The sequence below is a fragment of the Macrotis lagotis genome, chromosome 4 (assembly GCF_037893015.1).
Source record: "Macrotis lagotis isolate mMagLag1 chromosome 4, bilby.v1.9.chrom.fasta, whole genome shotgun sequence".
In the NCBI taxonomy this organism is placed as follows: Eukaryota; Metazoa; Chordata; class Mammalia; order Peramelemorphia; family Peramelidae; genus Macrotis; species Macrotis lagotis.
In genome coordinates, this window is record NC_133661.1 from 129,053,518 (window position 1) to 129,081,355 (window position 27,838).

The following is a 27,838-nucleotide window of genomic DNA, read 5'->3' on the forward strand; positions in this document are numbered from 1 at the left end:
TGCTTTGGCAGGTAGACTCCTAGGTATTTTATATTGTCTGAAGTTACTTTGAAGGGGATTTCTCTTTCTAGCTCTTTCTCATGCATCTTGCTAGTCATATATGGGAATTTGAGGATTTATGAGTGTTTATTTTATATCCTGTGACTTTGCTAAACTTGTTAATTATTTCTAGTAGTTTTTTAGATGATTTTTTGGGATTCTCTAGGTATACCATCTTGTCTTCATCTGCAAAGAGCAAGAGTTTTGTCTCTTCCTTCCCAATTCTAATTCCTTCAATTTCTTTTTCTTCTCTTATTGCTGAACATTTCTAACATGACATTGAATAGTCGTGATGATAGTGGGCATCCTTGTTTCACCCCTGATATTATTGGGAATGCCTCTAGCCCATCCCCATTGCATATAAAGCTTCTTGATGGTTTCAGATAGACGCAGTTTATTATTCTAAGGAACAATCTATTTATTCCTACACTCTCTAGTGGTTTTAGTTGGAAGAGTTGCTGTATTTTTACAAATGCTATTTCAGCATCTATTGATATAATTATATGATTTCTGATAGGTTTGTTATTGATATAATTAATTATACTGACAGTTTTCCTAATATTGAACCAACCCTGCATTCCTGGCATAAATCCTACTTGGTCATAGTGTATTATCCTAGTAATAACTCGCTGTCATTTTTCCAAGAATTTGTTCTCTTGCTGCAAGGTATTAATCTTCTCTTGGGTTTCTTTTCCCATATTTCCCAATTGATTTTTAAACTCCTTCCTGATTTCTTCAAGGAAATCTTTCTGTGCTGGAGACCAAATCATATTTTCTTCAGAGGTTCTATGTCTCTCTGAATTAGGGTCTTTTCCTTCTAGGAATTTTTCTATAGTCCCCCCTTTCTGCTGGCCTTTATTCATTTTTCCTAAGCTCTTGTATTGGGGGAGGGGCTGGTTCACAGGGGTTGGGATCCGTAGAGGCTTTACTCACTGAGTGTAATATCTCCAGATGGCTAGTAGGGTATGTTGGAGGCTTTTCTCACTGAATGTGATATCTCCTCTCAGCCAATAGGGGATAGTAGAGGCTAGGACCTACCCTCCAGCACTTCCTCTAAATCACAGACTGTCAGTCCCATGGCCATGCCTCCAATCTCTTGTTGTTTCTCGGAGCAAAGTGGTTCTCACAGCAAAAACTCCTAGGGCTGATCTTAGATTAGTCTGGCTCTTACCCCTCCACCACTGGCTCTGTATGCTCCTCACTTGGCACAACCCCTGATCCCCAAAGACAAACCTTGAGGTAAATGTTATTTTCCTAGCTTCTCTTTGTGGGTTTTGTCAATCAGACTTACATTAAAGGTTTGTTTCATGTTGTTTATGATGGAAGATAAGGGGACCTTGACACAGCGTCCAGCTTCTCTCCGCCATCTTAGCCAGAAGTCTCAATATTTACTATTCTAAAGGTGATTATATTCCATATAGATAGATAGATAGATAACAAAATGAATAGAGCTCCAGACTAGAGTCAAGGAAAACTTGAGATCTGGCCTAAGACCCTTGGTGCTAGGTCTGCATTGAGTGGCCTGCTCTAGACTTGTGTTCCACTCTGACTCAAATACAACAGAATTTTTCTGCTTACCTTCTAAGCTATCTTTAGTGTCTATGGACTGAGAGATCTAGAAACAATTCCAGCTGCCACTGATTCAGGTGTCCAAGACCTGCTCCTAGTTTACTGGTTCAAGAACTTTCCTGGCAGGGTCTATGCTGATTGTATTCTTCCCACTCTGGTATAACAGACCTTTTCAGACAACCTTCTAAACTGTCTTGGACTGGAAAATTTTTCACTTTATGTTTTTCTGAGTTCTGTTGTTCTAGAATTTGCTTAGAGTTATTATTAAAAGGTTTTGGGAGGGGTTCTGGGGAAAGCTCAGGTGAGTCCCTGTTTTTCCTCTCCCATCTTGGTTCTACCCCCTCAAACTGGTTAATTATTAAGTTGAGATTTTTTTGGAAAGAAAAAGAAACCAAGGGAGGGGTGATGATCTGGAAAATAGGAAGGAGACAGAGTATTTCGAGGTAGTGACAAGATCAGAGAAATTTGTCTCCTGTGACAAATATCTACCTTATAGAATGGAAGTGAAGGTATACAGAGAGCCTGGAGTTCCTTGGAAATCTCATTAAAAGAACATGTGATGATGCCAGCTCAGGAAGGAAAATGTCATTAATTTTTGGTCTTTTTTGACTTCTACTTTCAAATAGTCCATTTAATTTAGAAAAATACATGCCACAGGGACTGAATTAGGCCAAATTGTTGTTCAAGAAAAGTATTTGAGTAATTACAAATTCCATTCCACTTGGGTTCCTTAGAGAAGGCCAGAGTAAACAAAGAAAAGAAATCAAGTTCCTTCTCCCAGTGGAAAAAAGCTGGTTCACATGAATTGTAAACTAAAATCAATAGGGTCTTCAAAGACAAAGAGAAATAAGTTTACCAACACTCCAGTATGAGGAGTGAAGAGCAAGGAGGATACAAAGATCAATAACCTCTCCTAATCCATCAATTCTGTTGTAGCCAGAGACTGCTACAACAACTTAGTTCTGTACGTGAATCTAGTCTAAGTTCGCAGCATGCTTCTTGAGATGAACCAGATACATACAATTCTTACATATATATAAATATATATATATATATATATATATATATATCTCAAACAATTAAAACACAACAATACTGCCTCTGTGAGGGGCACAGACATTGTAGAAGATATATGTAAACATATATAATATATATGTATATATGTATAGATATAGGTACAAATACCTATATATATTTTAGAATTCTTAGCCTCCTGTTGAACAAAGGCAATACTTTCCTGAGTTGTATTATTATTGCTATTATTATTATTATTTATGAGAGCACATATACACATATATAAATAAATCTCTATACATATAGGGACATAGACATTGTAGAAGATATACACATATGTGTGATTGAATGTATTGATATCAAGTATCTGTCACAAAAGTATTTGTGGGTAGATAGGCCTCCATGAGATAGGAAGAAACATTTTAGGGGAAAAATTATGGTCTACCACTCTCATCAGTGATTAATTGAAGGAAATAGTCCGAAGTCCCAATTTGTCCAGTGAATTGATATCCCCTAAAAGTCCAGTTTTCTTCTACCCACTGGCATAGTTATGCTCGATTGAGATTGATTTCCCAGATTGCAAATTGCCTCAAGTCCCATTCCATACTGGATACCCACAAGGAATTCTGCGATTCAGAATAATGATAGTGTGCATTTCAAATATAAAGGACAGTCTGTGCAAAGGCATGGTGACCGGAGATAGAATATTATGCATGTATGAGGAAGAGCAAGAAGGATAGTTTGTCTGGATAAAAGAGCACATGAATGGGAATGTAAAATGAAGCTGGAAAGATGGTTTGGAATCAAGTTGTGAGAAGAATTAAAAGCAAAACAAAACAATTTTTATTTTTATCAAAGACATAATAGAGGAGAATTGTGTTTACTGAATACATATAATAATAATAATAACAATAATATTGATTCTATCTTGGATTAAGGTAGATCTTTAAAGTCTGCTTTATATGTTATATGAACAGTGTATGTGTAATCTCATTTTAGGAACATCATTTTGAAATTCAGCAACCATGTGAAAGATGAATTTAAAATGGGAGAGATTTGAGTCAAGAAGACTGATGCAAAGGCAAATGAAATAGCCCTGTTATGAATTACATATCTCATTATGAATTAATGAGAGCCTAAATTCCAGCAGGGGCCATAAGTATAGAGAAGGAGACAGATGGGAGAGATATTATAGACATAAAATAAATATAATTTGACAACTCAGGATATTTGGAATGAGGGGGTGGGAAAAGTTGTGGTTATAAACCTGAGTGACCAGAAGTATGGTGGTGAGTTTTGCCAAAAAACAGAATTTCAAAAGAGAGTTTGGTTTGGAGAAGGACTCTGTTTTGGTCATGTTAAGTTTGAGATATCAAAGGGATATGCTATGGTGGCAGAAACCTGATATTATCCCTACTTTTAAAAGTTAACAGTAACTCCATAGACTACTGTTAATATGTGATTGCCATATGTGAGACTGATTTTCTTGGACATTATTGCTACACTTTGCTGGACAGCTACTCCTAGAGACTACTCAATACTCTCCTATAAATAATAATAATAATAATAACAATAATAATACATCTCAAGAAAATATTGCCTTTGTCTGACAGGAGGCTAAGAATCCTAATCTATCACCATTGTTAGAACCCAGAAGGACTCCTCAAGCTTATTTATTTTCCTTGTTTCAGCACTGGGACAGTGTTCCCTGCGCAAATGTTGAATGAATGACAGTGCTTATGATAACTTCAGGAGTTTGACTAAATATAACCAAGTAGGTAACTAAAAGGTGATATATAGCCCATTAAAGAGCTTTGTAACACTGTGAATAGCATTTAGTGCTCAGCTGTTTCTCACCCTCCTTTCAGATGGTCCCAGCATGAAACAAGTCTATGGCTGTCATGTTTATAGCTAATTAATGTTTATTTATATTTTTAAGCATGCTTTTCACCTGTTACATTTTAAAATAACTCTTCTCTTCGATTAGAGGTTGTCAGAGAAGAGAGGAATCCTGCCTTATTGGTTTTCTTTACATGAGTCAGGTAAGTTACCAGTCAACCCTTCAAAGATGTTTCTCCTCCCTGTTCTTCTTACTGCCAAGCTTCCCAACCCAATAGTTACTGTACCACCCAGAGAGATGTCCTCCTACCAGGATACTAAATGAGAGTTGAGCTGAAGCACAATTGCCCTCCTCTAGGTGAAGAGGCTGTATCGATGTGCAAAGCCCCCATTAAGTGAATCATTGAATCAACCCATCTTTTTAGTTGCCATTATTGTTGCTAATGTCAAAGTTGAGGATCTTAAAGGGGAAATGTTTTTCCCCAGTCTCACATGAAATATGAGAGCCAGAATCATGTTTCCTGCTTTGTGCTCTCTTTACCTGGCTGACTTCTGGCACGTTTTTATAATGCATTTCATATTAATTGCTATACTACTATTTCTTCAAACCCTGACTGAAGCATTTTATTGTATTTTAATAGCAGATGCCATGTAGTCATTTTGGCATCTCCAATACAGGTCTTTGAGTATTTAACTAAACTTTCAGTCATATCCTTGAGAGAGCAAGGTATCTTGTTATATATGGTTAGCACTGGGTTCTTCACCTATTAAAACATCTCACTTATTTATACTGTCTTTCAAGTGAAAGCCTTAGAAAATTCCAGTATCAGATTGCAGTATATTTCTTTGGAAGTTGAAGAGTAAAAAAGTAAAGGAGACTCACCACTGGGGTCCGGCCAATGTTATTTAAATAGTGTAAGAGGCCCTTCGTATGGTAGATAGTTGGCTGGTGTTGGGCACTGGGAGAGAGCCATTGTCTGTTCAGATCCTCCCCTCTCAGGGAACATCTATGACTGGAAAAAAGTGAGACAATTTGAAAAAATATTCTGAAGAAAAACAATCTAGCTTTCTTCTCATTTTCACCCAATCAGCAACAAATAGAAGATGCCCAGATAGCTGCTTATCTGCCCTTCAGTGTCTCTAAAAATGTATCATTAGCTCATGGAATGGAAGGAATCAGTGCTTACTTTGAATTTGTGCTTGGAAATAAGGAACTTTGGAAGGAACACAGAAAATGTACTTCATGTACTCATCTCCCTGAAGAATAAATTTATGGGACTCCACTAGATTCTTCTAAGTCAAGATAAAATACTGTAGAGCAAATAAACTACTGAATTTGAAGTCAAAAAGAGGAAGACCTGAGTTTAAATCCAATCCATGGTACTTATTAAATGTAGAACCCTGGACAAATCCATTCATTTCTCTGATTTATATGTTTGTTGTAATTTTTCTCAGTATTTGTATGTTGGTTGTAATTTTTCATCTGTAAAATTAAGAGGTTGACTTGATAATATTGGAGTTTTCTTCAGGTTCTAAGTTTGTGATCCTATGAACCCTTTCGTGAATTAGAGTGAAAGAAGTTGTTAAAATTTCACTTCATTAAGATAGTGGACAAGTACAGTTGACACAGGTCACAAGGGTCTTAATTCCATCAAGTCAAAGAACTTTTGAACTATAGGGGAACTTTACTTAGTCCAGTAATTTCAAACCTTAGCAGCAGATCACATGAAGGGGCTGACCATGTCTGCAGAATTTTTCTAAGGGATCTTTGAATTCCTATGTTCAGTATGGGTTTTCTTGGCAAAGATACAAGAGTGGTTTGCCTTTTCCTTCTCCAGCTCCTTTTTCACAGATGAGGAAACTGAGGCAACTATTGTTTAGAAATATGCCTAGGGTTACATGATAGTAATTATCTGAGTACAGGTCTTTCTGCTCCAATCTCAGTGCTTTCTCCACTGTATTGCCTAAGCTGCCACCTATGTAAATTAATATGTAAGCAGAAAACATACATTCAAATACTCAATACTCAATAAATAGCATGCTCAACATAATAAATAGCATGGTTCACATATATAACTAGCTTGAAATATCAAAATATAAAACCATGAGGACAGGATCATTATTAATTATAGTGACAGCAATATTCACAATTACATAAAATGATGTAAAATTTGCCAAGAGTGACACTTTGCTGTGGAGCCTCACAATAATCTTGTAAATTGATTATTACTGGTGTTATCACCTTTTCAATATATGAGGAATCAGAAGTTCAATGAACTTAAGTGACTTGCTCATGTTTACAAAGACAATAATCTTCAGATGTAGTATATTAATCCAGAGTTTCCTGATTTCATGCTCCTTCTCTCTTTTTGACCATTTGTCTTTCTCTAATACTAATAAAATAATCAACAAGTATTTATCAAGCACTGGATTATGTACCAGGTGTTGAGGAAGCAAATATTTTTTTATTAAAGATTTTATTTATTTAAGTTTTTGAGTTTTACAATTTTCCCCAATCTTGCTTCCCTCCCCCCACCCTCCCACAGAAAGCAATCTGTCAGTCTTTACTTTGTTTCCATGTTGTACACTGATCCAAATTGAGTGCGATGAGAGAGAAATCATATCCTTAAGGAAGAAACAAAAAAGTCTTAGAGATAAAAAGATCAGATAATAAGATATCTGTTTTTCCCCCTAAATTAAAGGGTATAGTCCTTGAACTTTGTTCAAACTTCACAGCTCTTTATCTGGATACAGATGGTATTCTCCATTGCAGACAGCCCAAAATTGTCCCTGATTGTTGCACTGATGGAATGAGCGAGTCCATCAAGGTTGAACATCACCCCCATGTTGCTGTTAGGGTGTACAGTGTTTTTCTGGTTCTTCTCATCTCACGCAGCATCAGTTCATGCAAATCCCTCCAGTCTTTGGGGAAGCAAATATTTAAAAGATTGCTATATCCGAAAAGTCTGCAGACGAAAAGCATAATCATTGTCTTGTTGGGACTTACAAAATTTGCTGATATCAAAAGCAGACAATGATATTTGAAAAAAAAAGGTAAACACAGAACTCCATTATTTTATCATATGAAAAAAAATGAAAAAACAAAGAGTCTGAGTGTCTTACTTAAGACTGAACATTTAGTTACTAAAAAAAAGTTTTTCATTCTTATACTCATTTTTAAATTTTTGAAATCTTTTGCTTTACATCACTATTAACTGATTACAATCTTCTCCCTTTTCTACTATGTAGCTAATTAGAACCATATAATATAACATAACATTTTAAAAGAAAGGGGGAAAAAGCAGTTTAGCAAAATCAACCATCATGTCAACAATTTTTTTTAAAATGTCTGTTTCACACAGCTAAAAAATATAGGCTATTTATTCCCTTTCTACCACTTTTTCTTTTATTGCTTTATTGGTTTTTTTTTAACCAAAGCTGACCAGGTCTCTAATACAAATAAATATAATCTGATAAAACTAATTCACAGTAATTTAATCCAGGACTGTCTACTTTAAGAAAAGGATTCTAAAGTTTTAAACAAAGGAATTAATTATTAAAGGAAAAATTTCAGGTAGCAACCATTAGTGAAAGGTGTTGATTTTTTAGGGCCACATTGTGCTCATAACTTAATAATAATATGTCAATGGTTACCTACATATGTGCATTTAAATTGAACTGTGGAAGTAATTTTGCTGTAGCTCTAAGATGACATCAAAATAAAAAGAACTTTCTTTCAATCCATACAAGTCACCTTTCACAAGGATATAAACCATTATTTTGAAAGCTAATGGTAATGAGATTCCTAAATGTCAAGCAATACTTTTAACATATTAGATAGAAAAGCCTTGGAATTTCTAATCTTCAGTTTGAAGACAATTCCTATCAATTTTATGAAAGTTATTTTTATGAACAATATTCAAAAGACCTGAAATATCATTGTAGTAAGGTAATATTTTTGCATGGGAATTTCTTCTACCAACACAAATTGCAGCTTTCTCACTAAATATACCCTAATAAGTTGCCTGAGACATACATAGGTAAAATGAATGACTCAGTTACAAAGAATATGAACCTTGACCTTCTTGAATGCAAGCATAACACTAATTATTTTATACTATAAAAACTCAGATAAAATAAAAAAAGACACTCTTGATTGTTTCCTTGCCTATACCACACAATCTGTGGTTAAAAGTTCTCCAGTTCATGTCTTTCCCAACATCTTTTTTTTAGGGTTTTTTATAAGGCAAACGGGGTTAAGTGGCTTGCTGAAGGCCACACAGCTAAGTAATTATTAAGTGTCTAAGACTGGATTTGAACCCAGGTACTCCTGACTCCAGCGCCAGTGCTTTATCCACTACACCACCTAGCCGCCCTGGCTTTCCCAACATCTTAACTTAAAATAATTTTCTTTTTCAATATACTTTTCCAAGATATTATCATTTAATTTGTCCCCCTTCTCATTTCTCTGGTTTTCTGGTCTGGTTTGAAATCTATTTTCCCCCTTTGAGGGCTATAATTTTGCCTGTTTCTTCTTCATTCTTTTTATTTTTCTCATAAAAGGTAGAACATCCAGAGAGGAAAAAAAAGTTGTTCTACATACTTTTCTATTTCTATCTTAGTGCTTTTATTCATTTCCCTTGTATGTTTTCATAATTTTATTTAATACTCTATGTTCTAGTTTTAACATTTTCTTTCAGGTGGTCCACTATATCAAATCTCCAGATATGTGACTCCCATAGCACTTACTATGTCAGCTATCAAGAGCTCCTAATATTTCAATATGGGATGAAATCCTGGGTGGTTTCCTTTTATGCCCAACTCTTCAGGATAAAATACATTATCACGCTATTTTTCCTAACCTGCAAAACTGATAAAAAAAAAAGTCACTCAAATTTAAACCCTCTTGGATCAAACTGCTTTCCATTTCATCTCATCTCAGGCCTTCTACTCCACTTACTTGCTCCATCTTACTGCCTTCTGTCCCATATAGCTTGCTAGTTGATATATTAAAGAAATTACTGACTCCTTTCAGATTGCTTTAAGCATGAGTGAGAATACACCTCTCTAATTATCCTGTTTCCTTTATCTTCTTTTTTTTTTTAGTTCTTTCTTGCAAGGCAATGGGGTTAAGTGGCTTGCCCAAGGCCACATGGCTAGGTAATTATTAAATGTCTGAGTCCAGATTTGAACTCTGGTACTCCTGACTCGAAGGCTAGTGCTCTATCCACTGCAACACCTAGCCACCTCATCTTCTCTTTCAATATTCAAATAACTCCCCAATATACTCACTCCACCCAAAAGTATAATGAGTCACTTTTAAAAGAATCTAGGGTTCAATTCATGTAATATTAGCTCAATTACTTTCCCTTCCCTTATTCAAACTGTTAAATGTCCCTTAAATCTTAACTCTTACAAATGATATATCCTTTAATAATACTAGAAGAACCAGAATTATCAATTGATCCAATTTTTAGACTCTTAAAACCTGATAAAGCTCAAGCATTTCTACTTCATACCTCCTAACTTTTTCTATATCTATGTTATCAATATTCCATAGCATTTAAAAGTTTTTCAAATGACACAAGAAATAGAATATGCTGTTGAACATATAAGGACCAGTTATATCAGATTAAGGAATTCTTATGTTCTAGGTTTTTAATTCTCTGGACTTCCTTTTTAATCTCTTAGCAAAAACTGGTGAGGCTGATTTAGTTTAGTATTTTAATTATTTACTATTTTTTGTTTATTTTTCTTGAATATCTGCTAACTATTAATTTTGAATTTGTTAAAAGTTTGTCTTTTTCCAATGAGCTTTATGTTCTACATTATAGCATAAACTATTTTGTGTCTCATCTTGAAATCTTTGCTTTTTAGAATAACCTATTCTGTTTTTTACTATGATTCTTCATGCTCGAAAAGAATCTTGGATAATTTAATTGAGATTCTTTCATAACTGAAGTTTTCTTTTGGTTACTTGAAAAGGTAAGTTTTTTTCAGAAATGGCATTATGAAATATAACCATTACATGTCTGAGTTCCAAATGTGTTGCTTTTATCTGATAGTAATTCTATAGATTCAATCATTCAGTGCTTCAGTCTCTATATTCAAAAGTTTGGGGGTAATATTATTTTATTGTTTTAGAGAATGATATTCAACTTTTAAAATCTAATTTTGCTTTAATTTTTCTCCAGGTCTATGACTCATAAGCTATTTCTATGTATCCTATGTTCTAATTCAATTACTTTGGATGATATATTAATGTTTCCTCTAGGTTATTATCTTTTACTTCTCCCAAATTTTATTAGTTAAACATTTTAGTTTAAGATCATTCTTTTTTTCAAAGACTCTATGATTTTGGAGAGATTCTCCTTAATATTTTCTGTGTTTTCTTTCTTTTATTTTCTCCATTATTTCTACTTTTAGAATTTTTATTTCACATAAACCAGTTTATTTCCAAATTTGCATCATTTAAAAGTTTCCCTTTTGAATTATTATGGACTCTCATGATGGTGTTCCATTATCTTTAAGAAAACTGCAAAATTCTCCATTTTTATTAAGAATTCTTGGTTCAGGGGCAGCTAGGTGACATAGTAGATAAAGCACCGACCCTGGAATCAGGATTACCTGGGCTCAAATCCGGTCTCAGGCATTTAATAATTACCTAGCTGTGTGGCTTTGAGCAAGCCACTTAACCCTGTTTGCCTTGCAAAAACCTAAAAAAAAAAAAGAATTATTGGTTCAAATCTAAATATCAAGGAGCCACAGTAAGGATTACGCAGGACCTGGCTGCATCAACATTAAAGGATTGAAGAGACAGTAACGAAATATTCTGAAGAGCAAGGGAGCTTGGAATGCAGCCAAGAATCTACTATCCCACAAAGCTTAGCCTTCTTTTTCAGGGGAAAAGATGGACATTTAAGGAAATGGAAGAATTCAAAAAATTCCCGATGAAAAGACCAGACCTAAATAGAAAATTTGGACATCAAACAGGAGGTTCAAGAGACACATGAAAAGGTTAACAAGGGGGGAGTAAAGGAAAAAAAAACTGCTATCCAATAAGTTGAAAATGGCTATATCCCAGCTTGGGGAAAAAACATTCTCACAACTCTTGAGAATTGTAACTCTAACAGAGAGAATATACCTAATCAGAAGTGATGAACACTCATGAATTATCCATGAGACTGCTATCCAATGGGATGAAACTGGGTATAACCATACTTGGGAGAAAGACTCTAATAATTCTAAAGAATTATAACTCTATTAGATAGAATGTACTTAGCAAGAAATGATGGATACTCAGAATTTTCTATGACTCAGAATGATTTTAAAAACAATACCTCCGTAAAAAGAGTGACAGGAAGGATATGGGAGGAGGGAGGGGATTGAATGGGGTAAATCTCATTATATTAAGAGGCAAAAAATACCTGTGGTAATAGAGGGGAAGAAGGGAGGAGATGAGAAACACCTGAATCCTCTTCTCATCAGACTTGGCTTAAAGTCAAATTACACAAATACTCAGTTAACTTACAAAACATCTAACCTTTCAAATATTAAAAAGGGGAGGAGGGAAGGAGAAAGGGAGGGAAGGGGGGAAATGGCAACTAACAAAAGGAAGGGAAGGGAAAAGGGAAAAAGGGAAAGGGGAAATAAAGGGGAGGGATGGACATAGGAGGGCAAACAGTGAAGGGGGTGGTATTCAAAAACAAAATACTGGGGAATATGGATAAAGCAGGGGAAAGGGGAAAAATACAAACAGAGGGAAGATAGCATGGAGAGCAATGAAGAATTAGCAATTATAACTTTAAATGTGAATGGGATGAACATCCCTTAAAACATAAGTGAATAGCAGAGTGATTTTTAATGCACAATAGAATCCTACAATATGCTGCTTATAAGAAAAATATTTGAAAGGTGAGAGATTCATATAGAGTAAAAGTAAAAGACTGGAGCAAAATATATTTTGCTTCAGCTGAAGTGAAAAAAAGCAGGGGTAGGAATCCTTATCTCAGAAAAAAACAGCTGCAAAAATAAATAGCATTAAAAGAGATAAGGAAGGAAACTATATTCTCCTAAAAGGTATCATAGACAATAAAGTGATTTCAATACTGAATATATATGCACCCAATGAGATAGCATCCAAATTCTTAGAGGAGCAGCTGAAAGAACTAGAGGGAGACATAGGCACAAAACTCTACTAGTGGGAGACCTCAACCTCCCTCTCTCAGATCTAGATAAATTGAATCATAAAATAAGCAAGAAGTTAAGGAGGTAAATAGATTGTTAGAAAAACCAGATATGGTAGCCTTATGGAGGACATTGAATGGGGATAGAAAGGAATATACCTTTTTCTCTGCAGTACATGGAACTTATACAAAAATTGACCATGTGCTAGGGCATAAAAACCTAACGACAAACTGTGGAAAGGCAGAAATAGTGAATACATCTTCCTCAAATCACAATGCAATAAAAGTCATATACAATATTGGGCTAAGAAGATATAGACCCAGAACCAATTGGAAATTTTATAACCTCATTTTAAACAATGAGTGGATCAAAAACAAATTATAGAAAAAAATAATCACTGTATCCTAGATAATGACAATAATGAAACAACATCCCAAAACCTTTGGGACTCACTCAAAGAGAAAGAGGAACTCAATGAACTAAATATGCAGCTAAAAAAATTAGAGAAAGAACAAATTAAAAATCCCCATTAAATAACAAATTAGAAATTCTAAAAATTAAAGGAGAAATTAATAAAAATCGAAATCAAAAATACTATTGAATTAATAAACAAAACCAAAAGTTGGTTTAATGAAAAAAACAGTAAAATTGATACATCTCTGGTTAATTTGATTTAAAAAAGAATAAAATCAAATTGCGAGTATCATAAATGAAAAAGGTGAATTCTCCACCAATGAGGAGGAAATTAAAGTAATAATTCAAAATTATTTTGCCCAACACTATGCCAAAAAATTTGGTAATCTAAGTGAAATAGATGAATATTTACAAAAATATAAGTTTCCCAGGGTAAATGAAGAGGAGATAAAATATGTAAACAACCCTATCTCAGGAAAAGAAATTCAACAAGCTATCATGTAACTCCCTAAAAAAAATCTCCATGGTCTGATGGAATCACAAATGAATTCTACCAAAAATCTTCCTCAGATGTTTGTTTCCAATTGTTTTCAATTGTATCCAATTCTATATAAACTATATAAACTCCTTCAAAATATAGGGGAAGATGGAACTCTGCATAACTCTTTCTATGAAACCAATATGGTGCTGATACCTAAAGCAGGGAGAACTAACACAGAGAAAGAAAATTATAGACCTATATCCCTGATGAATATAGATGAAAAAATCTTAAATAAAATCTTAGTAAAATGATTACAACAAGTTATCACTGGGATAATACATTATGATCAAGTGGGATTTATCCCAGGAAAGCAGGGTTGGTTCAATATTAGGAAAACTGTTATTATAATCAATTATATCAACAACAATCCTATCAGAAATTATATGATCCTATCAATAGATGCTGAACAAGCTTTTGACAAAAAATACAGCACCCATTCCTACTAAAAACACTAGAGGGTATAGAAATAAATAGATTGTTCCTCAGAATAATAAGCAGTATCTATCTGAAACCATTAACAAGTATTATATTCAATGAGGAGAGGGTAGAGGCATTCCCAATAAGATCAGGGGTGAAAAAAGGATGCCCATTATCACCACTACTATTCAATAAGGAATTAGAAAAGTTAGCTTCAGCAATAAGAGAAAAAAAAGAAATTGAATGGATTAGAATAGGGAAGGAAGAGACAAAACTCTCACTCTTTGCAGACAACATGATGGTATACCTAGAGAATCCCAAAAAATGATCCAAAAAACTACTAGAAACAATTAGTAATTTTAGCAAAGTTTCAGGATATAAAATAAACACTCATAAGTCCTCAACATTTCTATATATGACTAGCAAGATACAACAGAAAGAGTTAGAAAGAGAAATCCCATTCAAAGTAACTTCAGACAATATAAAATGAGTTAGAAAAAGTTGTAAGAAAATTCATATGGAGAAATAAAAAGTCAAGAAATTCTAGGGATTTAATGAAAAAAGTGCAAAAGAAGGGGGTTACCCGATCTAAAATTATATTATAAAGAATCAGTCATCAAAAGTCTCTGGTATTGGCTAAGATACAGAGTGGTGGCCCAGTGGAATAGACTAGGTGCAATAGCAGAAAACGAATATGTCATCTGCTGTTTGATAAACCCAATGAGTCCAGCTATTGGGATAAAAACTCTCTTTAATAAAAACTGCTGGGGAAAATTGGAAGTTAGTATGGAAGAAAGTTAAATTAGAACAGCACCTCATACCCTATTCTAAGATAAGATCCAAATAGATACAGGATTTAGGCATAAAAAATACTATAACAAATTAGAAGATCAAGGACTCGTTTACCTGTGAGATCTATGGAAAGGTGAGCAGTTTATGACTAATGAAGTGATGGAGAACATCTAGATGACTTGAATTACATTAAATTAATAAAGCTTTTGCATAGATAAAAACCACTGCACCAAGATCAAAAGAAATGTAGTAAACTGGGAAACAGTCTTTAAAACTAATGTTTCTGACAAAGGACTCATTTCTAAAATATACAGAGAACTGAGTCATATTTTAAAAAAAAACACTACCCAGTTGACAAATGGTCAAAAGATGTGCAAAGGTAATTTACAAATGAGGAGATCAAAGCAATCCATTGTCAAATGAAAAATTGCTCTAAATCATTACTTATTAGAGAAATGCAAATTAAAGTTTCTCTGAGGTACCTACCACCTCTCACCTCTCAGACTGGTCAATATGGCCAGAAAGGATAATGATCATTGTTGGAAGGGTTATGGGAAATCTGGGATACTATTACATTGTTGGTGGAGCTGTGAACTCATCCAATCCTTCTGGAGAAATTTGGAACTATGCTCAAAGGGCAACAAAAATGTGCATACCCTTTGATCCAGCAAGCATTACCACTACTGGGTCTATACGCTGAACAGATGATGAAAAAGAGTTAAAATATCACTTGTACAAAAATATTCATAGTAGTCCTGTTGTGGTGACAAAGAATTGGAAATCAAGTAAATGTCCTTCAATTGGGGAACGGCTTAGCAAACTGTGGTATATGTATGTCATGGAACACTATTGTTCTATTAGAAACCAGGAGGGATGGGAATTCAGGGAAGCCTGGAGGGATTTGCATGAACTAATGCTGAGTGAGTTGAGCAGAATCAGAAAAACATTGTAGACCCCAACAGCAACATGGGGGTGATGATTAACCTTGATGGATACGCTTATTTCATCAGTGCAACAATCAGGGACAATTTGGGGCTGTCTGCAATGGAGAATACCATCTGTATCCAGATAGAGAACTTGGAGTTTGAACAAAGTTCAAGGACTATTCCCTTTAATTTAGAAAAAAACTGCTATCTTATTGTCTTACTATCTCTTAAACTTTCTGTTTCTTCTTTTATGATATGATTTCTCTTTCATCACACTCAATTTGGATCAGTGTACAACATGGAAACAATGTAAAGACTGAAAAATTGCTTTCTGTGGGGGGGTGAGGGAAGTGATATTGGGGGAAAAATTTTAAGACTCAAAATAAATAAAATCTTTAATTTAAAAAAAAAGAACTATTGGTTCAGGGGGTAGCTAGGTGGCATATTGGATAGAGAGTCAGGAGGACCTTAGCTCAAATCTGGCATAGTGGATAGAGAGAAGGGAGGACCTGAGTTCAAATCCGGCCTCAGACACTTAATAATTGCTTGGCTGTGTGACCTTGGGCAAGTCACTTAACTCAATTTCCTTAAATAAAAGTAAAATTTTTAAAAAAAGAATTATTGGTTCAAAATCTTTGATAGAACATCTATTCAATGTGTTATAGACCTTTAGGGGAAGTTTTCCTATTTTTCTAATTAGTCTTTATGAGTCTCAATTTTTGAACTCTCTTGAATATTTGAATTATACCAAGTCTTTTTCTCATTTTTTTTGTCATTTGGCCTTTTTTATTATTTTCTAAGTTCTTTCTATTTAGCTTCCTAATTCACTCTTTGACCCATGTGCTTTTTCCAACCCTTCTCTGATTGTATCGCAAAAGAATCCTGAGGCTTAGAATTCTCTGCATACTCAATAAGAAATAGACTGATTTCCTGTCCAAAGTAAACGCCTTTGGGGGACAACTGACTCTTACTAAATTTCTAGTCTTTATTCTCTCGTATATTTAAACCCCCTTCTGTTCCAACTATCTCTGTGCTGCTGTCCCCTCCTCCCCTCCTTTCTGCTTCTGTTGCATGATCATCCTTTCTGGTGACTAGGTAGAGCTAGTGTTTTCCATCTCTTGTGGTGTGGGTGAAAGGGGCTGAAAATTTTTTGATTGATTCACAACTGCAGGGGACACAGGCAGAAATTTTTATTTCAGATCTTGAATCAATAATACTGTGAAGTTACTTCCACTGATGATGTCTCATACACATCTGCACAGGCTATTTGGTGTTTCAAAGGCACACTCTAATGTCTCCATAAATTGGCAATTTGTAACTAATTTCAAGAATAACTTAAAAATGTGCAAGTTTTATTTCTTTCATCTGATGAATAGAAATAATTTCCTTTATGATTAAATAGTGCATAAATATTTGCCTTACATTTTTTTGGGAAAAATTCTGTTCTGTACTTTAAAGAAATGTACTATAATACACCTTGCAAGTAGAACTGAGTTGGGGTGAGAAGAGTGAGTTTGATTAGGCTCATACCTTGAGCAATATCCGCTTTGTGGATTCAGTTTTAATTATTAAAGATTTACTACCTATTCCAGTTTTATTCATCTTAGATTACAAAGTTGGATAAAAATATTATGCTCATCTTTCCAATTAGGCAAAATTGCCTTTTGTATCTTGAGGAAAGAAAAAAAACACAACTAAAGAAGTGAAAGAACTTAAAAAAGCACAGTCTATTTGACCCAGAGTCAAGTGTGGAATCCATATATGTGTAGTATTTATTCCAAGATAGTATGCTAGGTCAAAGAGTATATACGGACACATCTATATACTTAGCACCAGGTATGTCACATCAGAAGAGAGATTCATGCTCCTAAAACAACAGGTTTTTTTGTCTATCCAACTGGACATACTGTCATGATGAGAAATGGGTAAGGTTATAGAGGGAGATGTTATCTATTATTTCTGAAGGGACTCATCCCTCTTGGTCAACTCTAAATTCAGATGATGAAATCAGGGCCATAAAGATGACCATCATCACTCAATAGGAACTGAGGACTGATCTATGCTACATCTGTATCAAAGCCCTTCTGATAAAATGTCTTTGTTTCAGCTAGTCAGTTCAAAGAATTCTTATGATCTAATAAAGAAAGCAGAGTCATTATGAGTTTGCTTACATGTTTTATTGAATACAGAAATAGAATTTAGTCATAGATACCTACAAGCAATAGATATAATTTATTTTAACCATTGACCCTCCCAAATGCTCATGGTGATAAGACTTGCATTGTATTCAAGATGAAGAAACTCTCATTTTGTGTGAATGGCTAAAATAACATTCTAGAGCAAGAATATCTGTAGAGAGGGCCAGTCTTGAACAAAAAGTGGTCCTGGTGATGATTTCTCTGCCTTCAGAGCAAGTATTGGCTATGATTCCAAGTTTAAATGACATACAGATGCCATGACCCTTAGAAGCAATAATAGCTCCTAGTCTTCCTAGTCTGGATAGAAAGCTATTCTCATTACCAGCTAAGAGTTAGTCATGATTTTATTGCTTATATTAATAAAAAAGTTAAAGAATGGCACCCTATAAGAGAACACTGATAGGTGAACAGAAAGTCCCTAAAATAGCGATGTCTATTTTACTTTTTTATACTCAGAATGTTTGAACCTTCTCTAATTCATTCATTTTCCATCTCTGAGTTCCTAAAATCATTTTTAAATATTTGCTTTGTGAGGTTTATTAGCTTCTTTTTACATCTTACTAGAAGTTTATATCCTATAGTTCAATCATTTGTTCTGTTTTTTTTTAACAATTAAGTTGTTTTTGACTTAGCGACTGTGGATTTCATGAATCTCCCCCCCCCAAGATTATTTTTTTCTTTCCTCTCTTCTCTTTCTTACTTCCTCCACTTAATAGCAATGACATCTAGTGATTGGATTTGGTTTGCTCCACTTGGTGACCAAGGGTGATGGTAAAATATTAAGTAGATCTTTAATGCTGATGGCAAATAAAAGAATTAGAAGCCAAGACTCATTTTTGTGCTTATTTGCTAAGATTAAATGAATTTTTTTTAAAATAAAAAAAGCATTGTGTCCATGCAGTTCAGAATTACTTGATTTCTTTTAAATGCCCTGAGTTTCCTCACCTTGGCCTAGATACCTATTGGTGCTATAATTTCTGCAGTTCAAAGAAAATGATGAAAGGTGCCCTTGTCTCTAAGAAAAGCAAAGATGAAAATAAAGCATATGTATACTATAGTCTGAGCATAGCTTTCAATTTTCTCTCTAGAGCCTTAGTTCAGTGATTCACAGATGAATACTGAAAGTGAATACACAACCAAAGATTTGCTAATGCTGTGCATTAGAAGCAAATCTATCATTATGTAAACTGGGAAATATGCCTTGATTGTGGCTTTTATCCTCACTGCATGTTTCCCATGTAAGATTAGCACATATGAGCCCCAGAAATATGAAATCTTTTTGCTTAAGTCTCTAGAACAAACAAACAAACAAAAAAAAAAACTTCAAAAAATCCAGAACTAGACTCAACTTCCTTCTTCCTAATCTCTTCCTACCCATTCATGCTCCAATTCCATTCTGTTTGGTAAGGATAATCTAATTGTGTACAAAGTACACACAGATACTGTACTAGAGATGACATTCAATTTGAGGAAAAAAATATTTATGGAACAAAATTACAAAATAATTTGAAAAGGGAAGAAACCAACATTTAGGAAGATCAGAAGAGAATGTGAGTTGAATATACCTCTTGATGCTAAGAAATCTAAGAGGTGGAGATGAAGAGAGAGTATATTTATGAGTATGGCAGAGAAGCTATAAAGCATCACAGATGTGGGCATGAAATTCCAAACTAAAGAAACAGGATTAGCATTATGATAGGAATAGCACTTATTGTACATAGTCCATAGTCATTTCCCTTAAAGGAGGTAAAATCATGATCTAATTGATATAGAGGACTGGGGGTATTTTTTTTAAGCCAGTCTATGGGGAAATGTGTATTCCTGGATTTTGGCAGTGTTTCATTGCCCTGCAAAACATTTACAAAAGTAGCATCTTTTTTTCAGAATTGTTTTCTTTTACTAATTTTGGTATACTTGAAGTTATTTATTGCATTTCCTGAACTACAACTGTCTTATGGCATTCTGTCCAGAATATATATATATATATATATATATATATATATATATATATATATATATATATATATATATATATATATATATATATATATATATTAGGGGAGTAATAACAGAAAAGAGTAGAAGGTATCAAATCATTCTGGAAGAATTTTTCTACCAAGTTGGAGAGTTTGTATTTTATTCAAAAATGCAGTATGGAGCTATTGAATTATCTTGAGGAAAGGAATGAAATGATTGAATATTTTTTAAGGAAGATTATTTTAGCAGTTCTTTGTAGAACTGATTGAAAACAAGAGAGATTAAGAACAGAGGGTAATTAAGAGTTTATTGTATTAATCTAGGAAGAGTGGTAAAGAGTAATTGAAATAAGGTGATGACTGTATTAAGTGGAGAGGTGGCTATGGTCCCACAAAAATATAAAATTAGAGTTGAAATAATTGTCAATTGATTAGGTATGGTGAATGAGGGAGAATAAAGAATACAGGATAACAGTATTTTGAAACTGGACCCCTAGAAGGGTGACAGTCTCCTCAACTGAAATTGAAGTTTGGATTAGAGATTTCCTAGGAAGAATGATAGCATTCCATTCTGGGTATGTTATCTTTGAAGATATTATGAGACATACATTTAGTAATGTCCAACAAGTAATTGGAGATTCAGGATAAAAATATGTAGATAGATTTCAAAGCCATAGGCATAATGATAATACTTGAACTCATAAAAGAGAGAAGGGAATAAATATTTATTATCTATTATGTACTTGTGCTACATGTTTTCCAAATGTTATCTCATGATAACCTCAAAACTACCCTAAGAAGTAGATATCATTATTATCCTCATTTACAGTGAACACCTAAGGCCATTTTTCTTTGCCATGAAGAGACTTCTGGAATTTTTGTTCTTTCTCATTTCAATGTACTATACAGAGCTCTGCAAATTCATAATAGTAAACTGTCCTGAACATCCTCGAAGGGATTCAGGCTGTCTATATACGGACTCACTAGTAAATTCAGAGTAAGAGATATGAAGGCATTTTTGTTAGAGTTGCTGGCAAAAACTGCATGGAAAAAGGGAATATAGTATAAACTTAGATGATTAACATTAATAATATAAAATAACTAATTAAAGGCTGACAAAGAGCTATATGAGATCTTGGGGGAAATGATCATTACTAACTGAAGTTATGAGGGAAAGTTTCATGGAGAAGGTTACATTTTAGTTGGGATTAAAAGAATGACAGGGTCTTGCAACAGAAAAATTAGAGGCTCCATTATTTATTTAGCAAATTTCAAACACCTTCATTTTTTATTCAAGGTCCACCATATTCTTCTGTCACTATACATACCCAAGTTTTTTCACGCAATTTTTTTTTCTCCAATACATTCTATTCTTCCCTCCCCCCACAAATTTAATCCCTCTCTGTTTCCCAATGAAACAAAAAAATTCAGATTTGCCATCTCTGCGATTCAGATCAGAGTTATCTTCCATGGAGTAACTTCAAAAAAAAAAAAGAGAAGTGGACTAAAATTAGTAGCCAAAGACCAGAATTGCTGATTTTAAGAGTATTTTTGAAGCACTAAAATTAGATTAGATTTATAATTTACTTATAAGTAAGAAGTTAAAGCTAATATAGGGGAAAAGAAATTCAGATCCAAAAGGTCAAAACTGAACAGGATGTAACATATTACATGAGAATGTCAGGAAATTTATATAATTAAATCTGTTTCTCAAAAGCTTCTAACTACTGTAGTCAATGCTTGAGTTTCCAACCCCAATTTAGATGTGTTTACAGTTATACTCTTCCCATACTAAGCCATGCAAATATAGCCACTATCATAGGGATAGGGTCTGAGTGACTAGGAGAATTGTCAAGTAACAGAGGAAGCCAAATTGTAAAGGTTATCAGTTTGGAAAATTAAATAATATTGTACCTGTATGTTGACTATTGCTTTTAAGGACATATGTACTTGCATCTGAGCTACGTATGTGATTGTGATCTCCATGGCTCCCAGTGTGTAAATGTGATTTCAACACTACCTATGTATTTGCAATTACAGATTATTACAATACATACTATACCCACCCTGAGTGTTTTTTTTTCCTTTTAAAGCAAATCTATTTGCTTCAAATCTCTAAATCCTTTTGGCATTTTGTGTTAATAACATCAGAGATTTCTTGTAGTCAGAAAAATAGCTGCTGCTATTCCCCAGGATTTGTTTTAAGTATTTGAAGATGAAATGCACCCTATCTTATTATCTACTGTAGCATTTCTGAAATGACAGCTGCTCCCTGTGTGTGGAGAGATTTAGCAGATGGACAGCTACCACTAGCTGGCAATATATTCAGTTTCTCCAGTCTCTGAAAAAGGCCATCCCTCAAATGAATTTTATAGCCTCAGTTTGTTTATAAAGGATAGTGCAATGATGATAACTGCCATTTCTCTCTCTGAAATTAAAAACTTAAAGATGAAAAAAAATTCTTCATTTTTATGATTTACAGATAAAGGCACATGACCTAACCCATCTTCTCCTTACTTGTTCATAAAACTCAGAAAATTTACCTTATTTTAATTACAACATGGTTCCAAATATGGCCTAAAAAGATAACTTGTTTAAATGAAGGCCTTATGAAACATGATTCTAGAAAAAGGGATTTTTGATCACATCTTTAAGGAGTTGAAGGCAGTTCCATCTCTCCTTGGAAAGGGACATACCTCTTTTGATATATGGGAAATGTAGTAACTGTGGGTATCAAGTACAACCTGTTGTCAGGCTGCCAAGCATAGAACTTTCATTCCTGATCACAAGCCAAAAATCCTAGTTATCATGCCTATAGCATAGTCATGGTCAAATGAAGGGCAGTACACCCTAAAGAAGGTTATATTCCAGTGACTCATTTCTTTAACACTATATATAGATATAGTTCAGCTGCTAAAGGCTGGGATTATAGAACTGGTTGCCAGAAAAATATTTGATATCAGTTACAAGATCTTGAAGCTTAGAATCTAGCTGCAAAAAAAAAGACAGAATAAAAAAAGAAAATACAGAGAAAAAGAAAGAGAGAGAGAGAGAGAGGGAAAAAAGTAAATTGAGCCACTTCTTCAAGGAGAATCTGTAAAGCTGCAGTCAGAAGATTAAAATTATTCCAAAATCCCCCATCCATTACTGATGAATAGAGATAGGGTCCATCAGATGGCTGAAATGATGTCAGCCCTGATAATATTAGTGCCTGGGGCACAGTGAGCTCAAAAGTCTAAAAAGAAACACAGTGTTTGATATTAAGGAAGCAGCTCCGCTATCCACTGTGCATTCTAAGAACAGGACACAATGTGAATTCATGATAAGAATACCTATAAAGCAAAAGGAATCAAGTAAGGCTTAGGAAACAGAACAACATGGGGCATTATTGGGCAAATGGAGCACCCAGAGCTCTATAAATAAATACTGCTAGGATGGAGAAAAGCAAGAAAGGAGGGGTGGTTTTGTATTTTGGACACAGTTATTAAGGATGCTCAAAACAACCTGAGTCCAATAGGAGCAACATATTTTGTGCGATAGGTTTTCATCATGCAAAATTCTCAGGTCAACTAGCTAGAAAATAGTCTAAATTTAGATGACTATTTAAAACCTACAAGAGTGTATGGAAAAAAAAATAAGATCCCTATGCTCAAGAGCAACAAAACTGTTCATTCCCTTTGACCCAGCAACTCCAATCCTAGGCCAATATCCAGAAGAAATCATAAAAAAACAGGAAAAGTCCATGTTCCAAAATAGACAAAGGAAATGGCGAAACGAGTTATAGTACATGAATACTATGGAATATTAGTTTGCTGTAACTAGAGAAGCATGGAGGTGCATGGAATGAGTTACAGGATCTGATGCTGAACAAAGGGAGCAGAACCAAGAGAACAATGTACACATGAGCAATAAGATTGTGAGATGATCAACCATGATGGAATCAGCTTCTCTCAGCAATTCAGAGATCTAAGACAACTGAATCAGACTGGCTATGGGCAATGCTATCCCCATGCAGAGGAAGAAAAAACAAAACAAAAAATCCCCAAAAACCCTTCTGAATCTGATGAACACTTTATAAAAATGATCTTTTACATATCTCTTTCCCTTAAATGATTACTCTTTAAACATGTTAATTAAAATATGCATATAGAATGCAAACCTATTTACTGATGAGGGGAGGGCAGTGGGAAGGGAGAGTGGAAGGAAATTTTGTAACTTAAACATATTCATGTGCATATGAATGGAAAAAATAAATAAAATTCAATAAATAAATTAAAAAATAAATATCCTGGGGTGGCTAGGTGGTGTAGTGGATAAAGCACTGGCCCTGGAGTCAGCAGTACCTGGGTTCAAATCCGGTCTCAGACACTTAATAATTACCTAGCTGTGTGGCCTTGGGCAAGCCATTTAACCCCATTTGCCCTGCCAAACCGTAAATTAAATAAATAAATAAATATCCCCTACGGTTGATTGCCTATATATCCCTTGTCCAGCTCCAGAGGGTAAAGAGGGAGTAGTGTGCTTGGGCCAGATCAACATACTGCCAGAAACATAGAAAACTATTGATTTATCAAGAGCATAACATTGTCTACTCTCAAGTTTATTGGCTAATCAAACTAATTGAGTGGTAACATAGAAATTCTTGATTCTTTTTTTGTAATTTCCTGGATCTTTTAAATCTAGTAAGTCTATCAAGTCTGTGTCAGAATAAAGCTTTCAAATGCATAAAATAAAATTCATAGGTCTATGGCAACTAAACCATATTGAAATAACATTCATTTTTTCTTTAAGTCTTCAGGTCACAGATTAAGTACCTCTCATTTAAAGGAAACTTTTTACCTCAGAGACAAGGGCACCATGCTTATTCCCTTAAAAGATTAAAAAATCTGTATGTCTAATATGTAATGGTCATTAAAAGAAAGGATAAGAAAGGATTCTATGCTGCAATAGTCACTGAATACAAATAGTCCACCTTGACCTTGACAGTTTGCCTATTTCTAACTTAACTTCAATGTTTGTGCTACGAGATACATTTTAGCAGGTAAAAGATTAAATGAGGAAACAAAAGTTTAGGCTTCTGAGAATATTGATTTATTAAGCAATGCATGTCAATTCCAACAAATCAGACCCAGTCAGCTTCGGCACTAGACCCCAAATAGAGGGTAAGATAGATTTTTATACATTAAATGCAATTAATCAAATAAGAAGAATTAACTAAAAGAAAATTACCAGGATACAATCTTGGCTAATCTGATTTCTATTTGGAAGAGAAATTAAGGTCCTTAGAAATTGGGAGGGAGAAAGTGAAAAGATACAATTTTCTAAATCAGAAAAATAAGTGTTTTACTAGTCTGCTCAAGTCTCTGTAATAATCAAAGGATCATAGAAACAGTAACTGATGAGTATAGGGTCAGTTATCAGATAAGAGACATGAACTGTTTGATAAAGCTTGCATCAATCTTTGAATCTGACCAGATTTCTAGTCAGCATTACCCTTATTTAGCATCCTTAATTAAGGACTCTAAAGTCCTTGTTTAAACATCTCTAAGCATCATGAAGAGATAATCCAAATTCTAGGAATGCAGGACTAGGTTCAAATAATGAGATAGTTTTCTCATGGTTACTATAGTTGAATAATTAGGCTAGACAGAAGTTAGACTAGACCAAAAAGTGAATAGAAAGAAAACTCACCTAAATCCAGAAGTATCAAATGATAATATGGATCATACAAATCCCACTGCCCCATATTGCTACAATTCCCTCAATTTCTTCAATTACCTCCTTTTGATTTGTGGAGAAATGGGGTATCTGATCCTCTCGAGGATCAGTTATCTAATGAGCCAAATCCATAAGATTTTCATACATATATAATCAGAATAACATTAAGGCATGTGACCATATCAAGCCTCTTAAAAGGCTTAGAAGATTCATCTTCCTGATTCCAGGTCCAGCACTCTACTCACTATGCCACCAAGCTGTCCGAGTAAGAAGTAGTTCCTAACAATATGACAATGTAATTTAGTACAATCTACTGAAATTGTTCTCCAATCCTGACACCTCAGATAATTTTTTTTAATTTTTATTAAAGATATTATTTGAGTTTTTCAATTTTCCCCCAATCTTGCTTCCCTCCCCCCACCCCCACCCCACAGATAGCACTCCCTAAGTCTTTACTTTGTTTCCATGTTGTACCTTGATCCAAATTGGGTGTGATGAGAGAGAAATCATATCCTTAAAGAGAACAGAATTCTCAGAGGTAACCAGATCAAACAATAACACATCTGGGTCTTTTTTTCCGAATTAAAGGGAATAGTCCTTGTACTTTGTTCAAACTCCACAGCTCCTTATCTGGATACAGATGGGACTCTCCTTTGCAGACAGCCTAAAATTGTTCCCAAATGTTGCACTGCTGGAATGAGCAAGTCCTTCAAGGTTGAACATCACTCCCATGTTGCTGTTAGGGTGTACAGTGTTTTTCTGGTTCTGCTCATCTCACTCAGCATCAGTTCATGCAAATCCCTCCAGGTTTCCCTGAAATCCCATCCCTCATGGTTTCTAATAGAACAGTAGTGTTCCATGACATACATATACCACAGCTTGCTAAGCCATTCCGCAATGGAAGGACATTTACTGGATTTCCAATTCTTTGCCACCACAAACAGGGCTGCTATAAATATTTTTGTACAAGTAATGTTTTTACCCTTTTTCCTCATCTCTTCAGTGTATAGACCCAGTAGTGGTATTGCTGGGTCAAAGGGTATGCACATTTTTGTTGCCCTTTGGGCATAGTTCCAAATAGCTCTCCAGATGGGTTGGATGAGTTCACAGTTCCACCAACAGTGTAATAGTGTCCCAGATTTCCCACATCCCTTTCAACAATGATCATTATCCTTCCTGGTCATACTCACCAATATGAGAGGTGTGAGGTGGTACCTCAGCGAAGCTTTAATTTGCATTTCTCTAATAATTAATGATTTAGAGCATTTTTTATATGGCCACCTCAGATAATTTTAATTATTTGTCCTTACTGTTTTTATCTTTCCCTAATCTTTGTACTAGTTGTAAGAATCTTTGAAAAATTTATATATATATATTATATATATATAATTATATATATATATAATTTATATACTTAACTCTTATAATTTTAATATTGTCAGTCATAAACTTTAAAATAAACTTGGAAAATAATTTCATTTTATAATTATCAATGCAATACTGTACATACTGCTACAAGCTGATATATATGTGTGTGTGTGTGTGTGTGTGTGTGTGTGTATACATGTACAGATATAGATCTTTGAGAAAAGTTTAATCCTTTTGCTGTCTCAAAATTAACTATCCCATAAATTAGAAAATGTTTGCAATGCATTTTTGTCTTAACTTTTTTGTCTAATTTACCCTTGTGGAAGATATCATCTCTCTATATCACAAATACAATTTAAAATTATAAGATACTTCATACTTGCATCCTGTTATAGTAACTCAGAAATGTTCCAGTATCAATAAATTAACTAATAGGTCTAATATTGTGCTTATAAAACTTTTACTGTTCATCTGTCCTGATCATAGAAATTTGCTTTAAAAGGAAAAGGAAGGACATGATCATTATAATGTTAAGACTTGACCCTTCAATCTTAAAGTCAATCAAGTGGCCATAGGGTATCAAAATCCAGGCTCAGGATTAACCAAGTGGGGACACTTCCTCTTTACTTATGGATCTAGTCAATTTTCTTTCTTGTGAGAAAAAAATATTAAACTATGTTAATCATGAGAAAAATATTAAATTATTAGAATCTAGCCCTGATACAAGGAGTTTATATAACACAATTACATATCTCAAGCAGCCCATATTCATTAATCAACTATTTTTCCAAATTTCTTTGATCACAGATTCTTAAACAAATGAATGGATCACCTATTTTT

At 34.2% G+C, this 27,838-nt stretch overlaps 1 protein-coding gene across 4 annotated transcripts in view; it reads right to left on the reverse strand.

Annotated features, from left to right (window-relative positions):
• AGBL1 (AGBL carboxypeptidase 1) overlaps positions 1–27,838 on the reverse strand; it is a 1,019,050-nt gene that overhangs the window by 532,577 nt on the left and 458,635 nt on the right. For all 4 annotated transcript variants that reach the window (XM_074234136.1, XM_074234135.1, XM_074234137.1 and 1 more), the window contains one exon: positions 5,345–5,474. In XM_074234136.1, the coding sequence (XP_074090237.1) occupies positions 5,345–5,474 (130 nt within the window). The remainder of the gene's footprint in view (positions 1–5,344; positions 5,475–27,838) is intronic.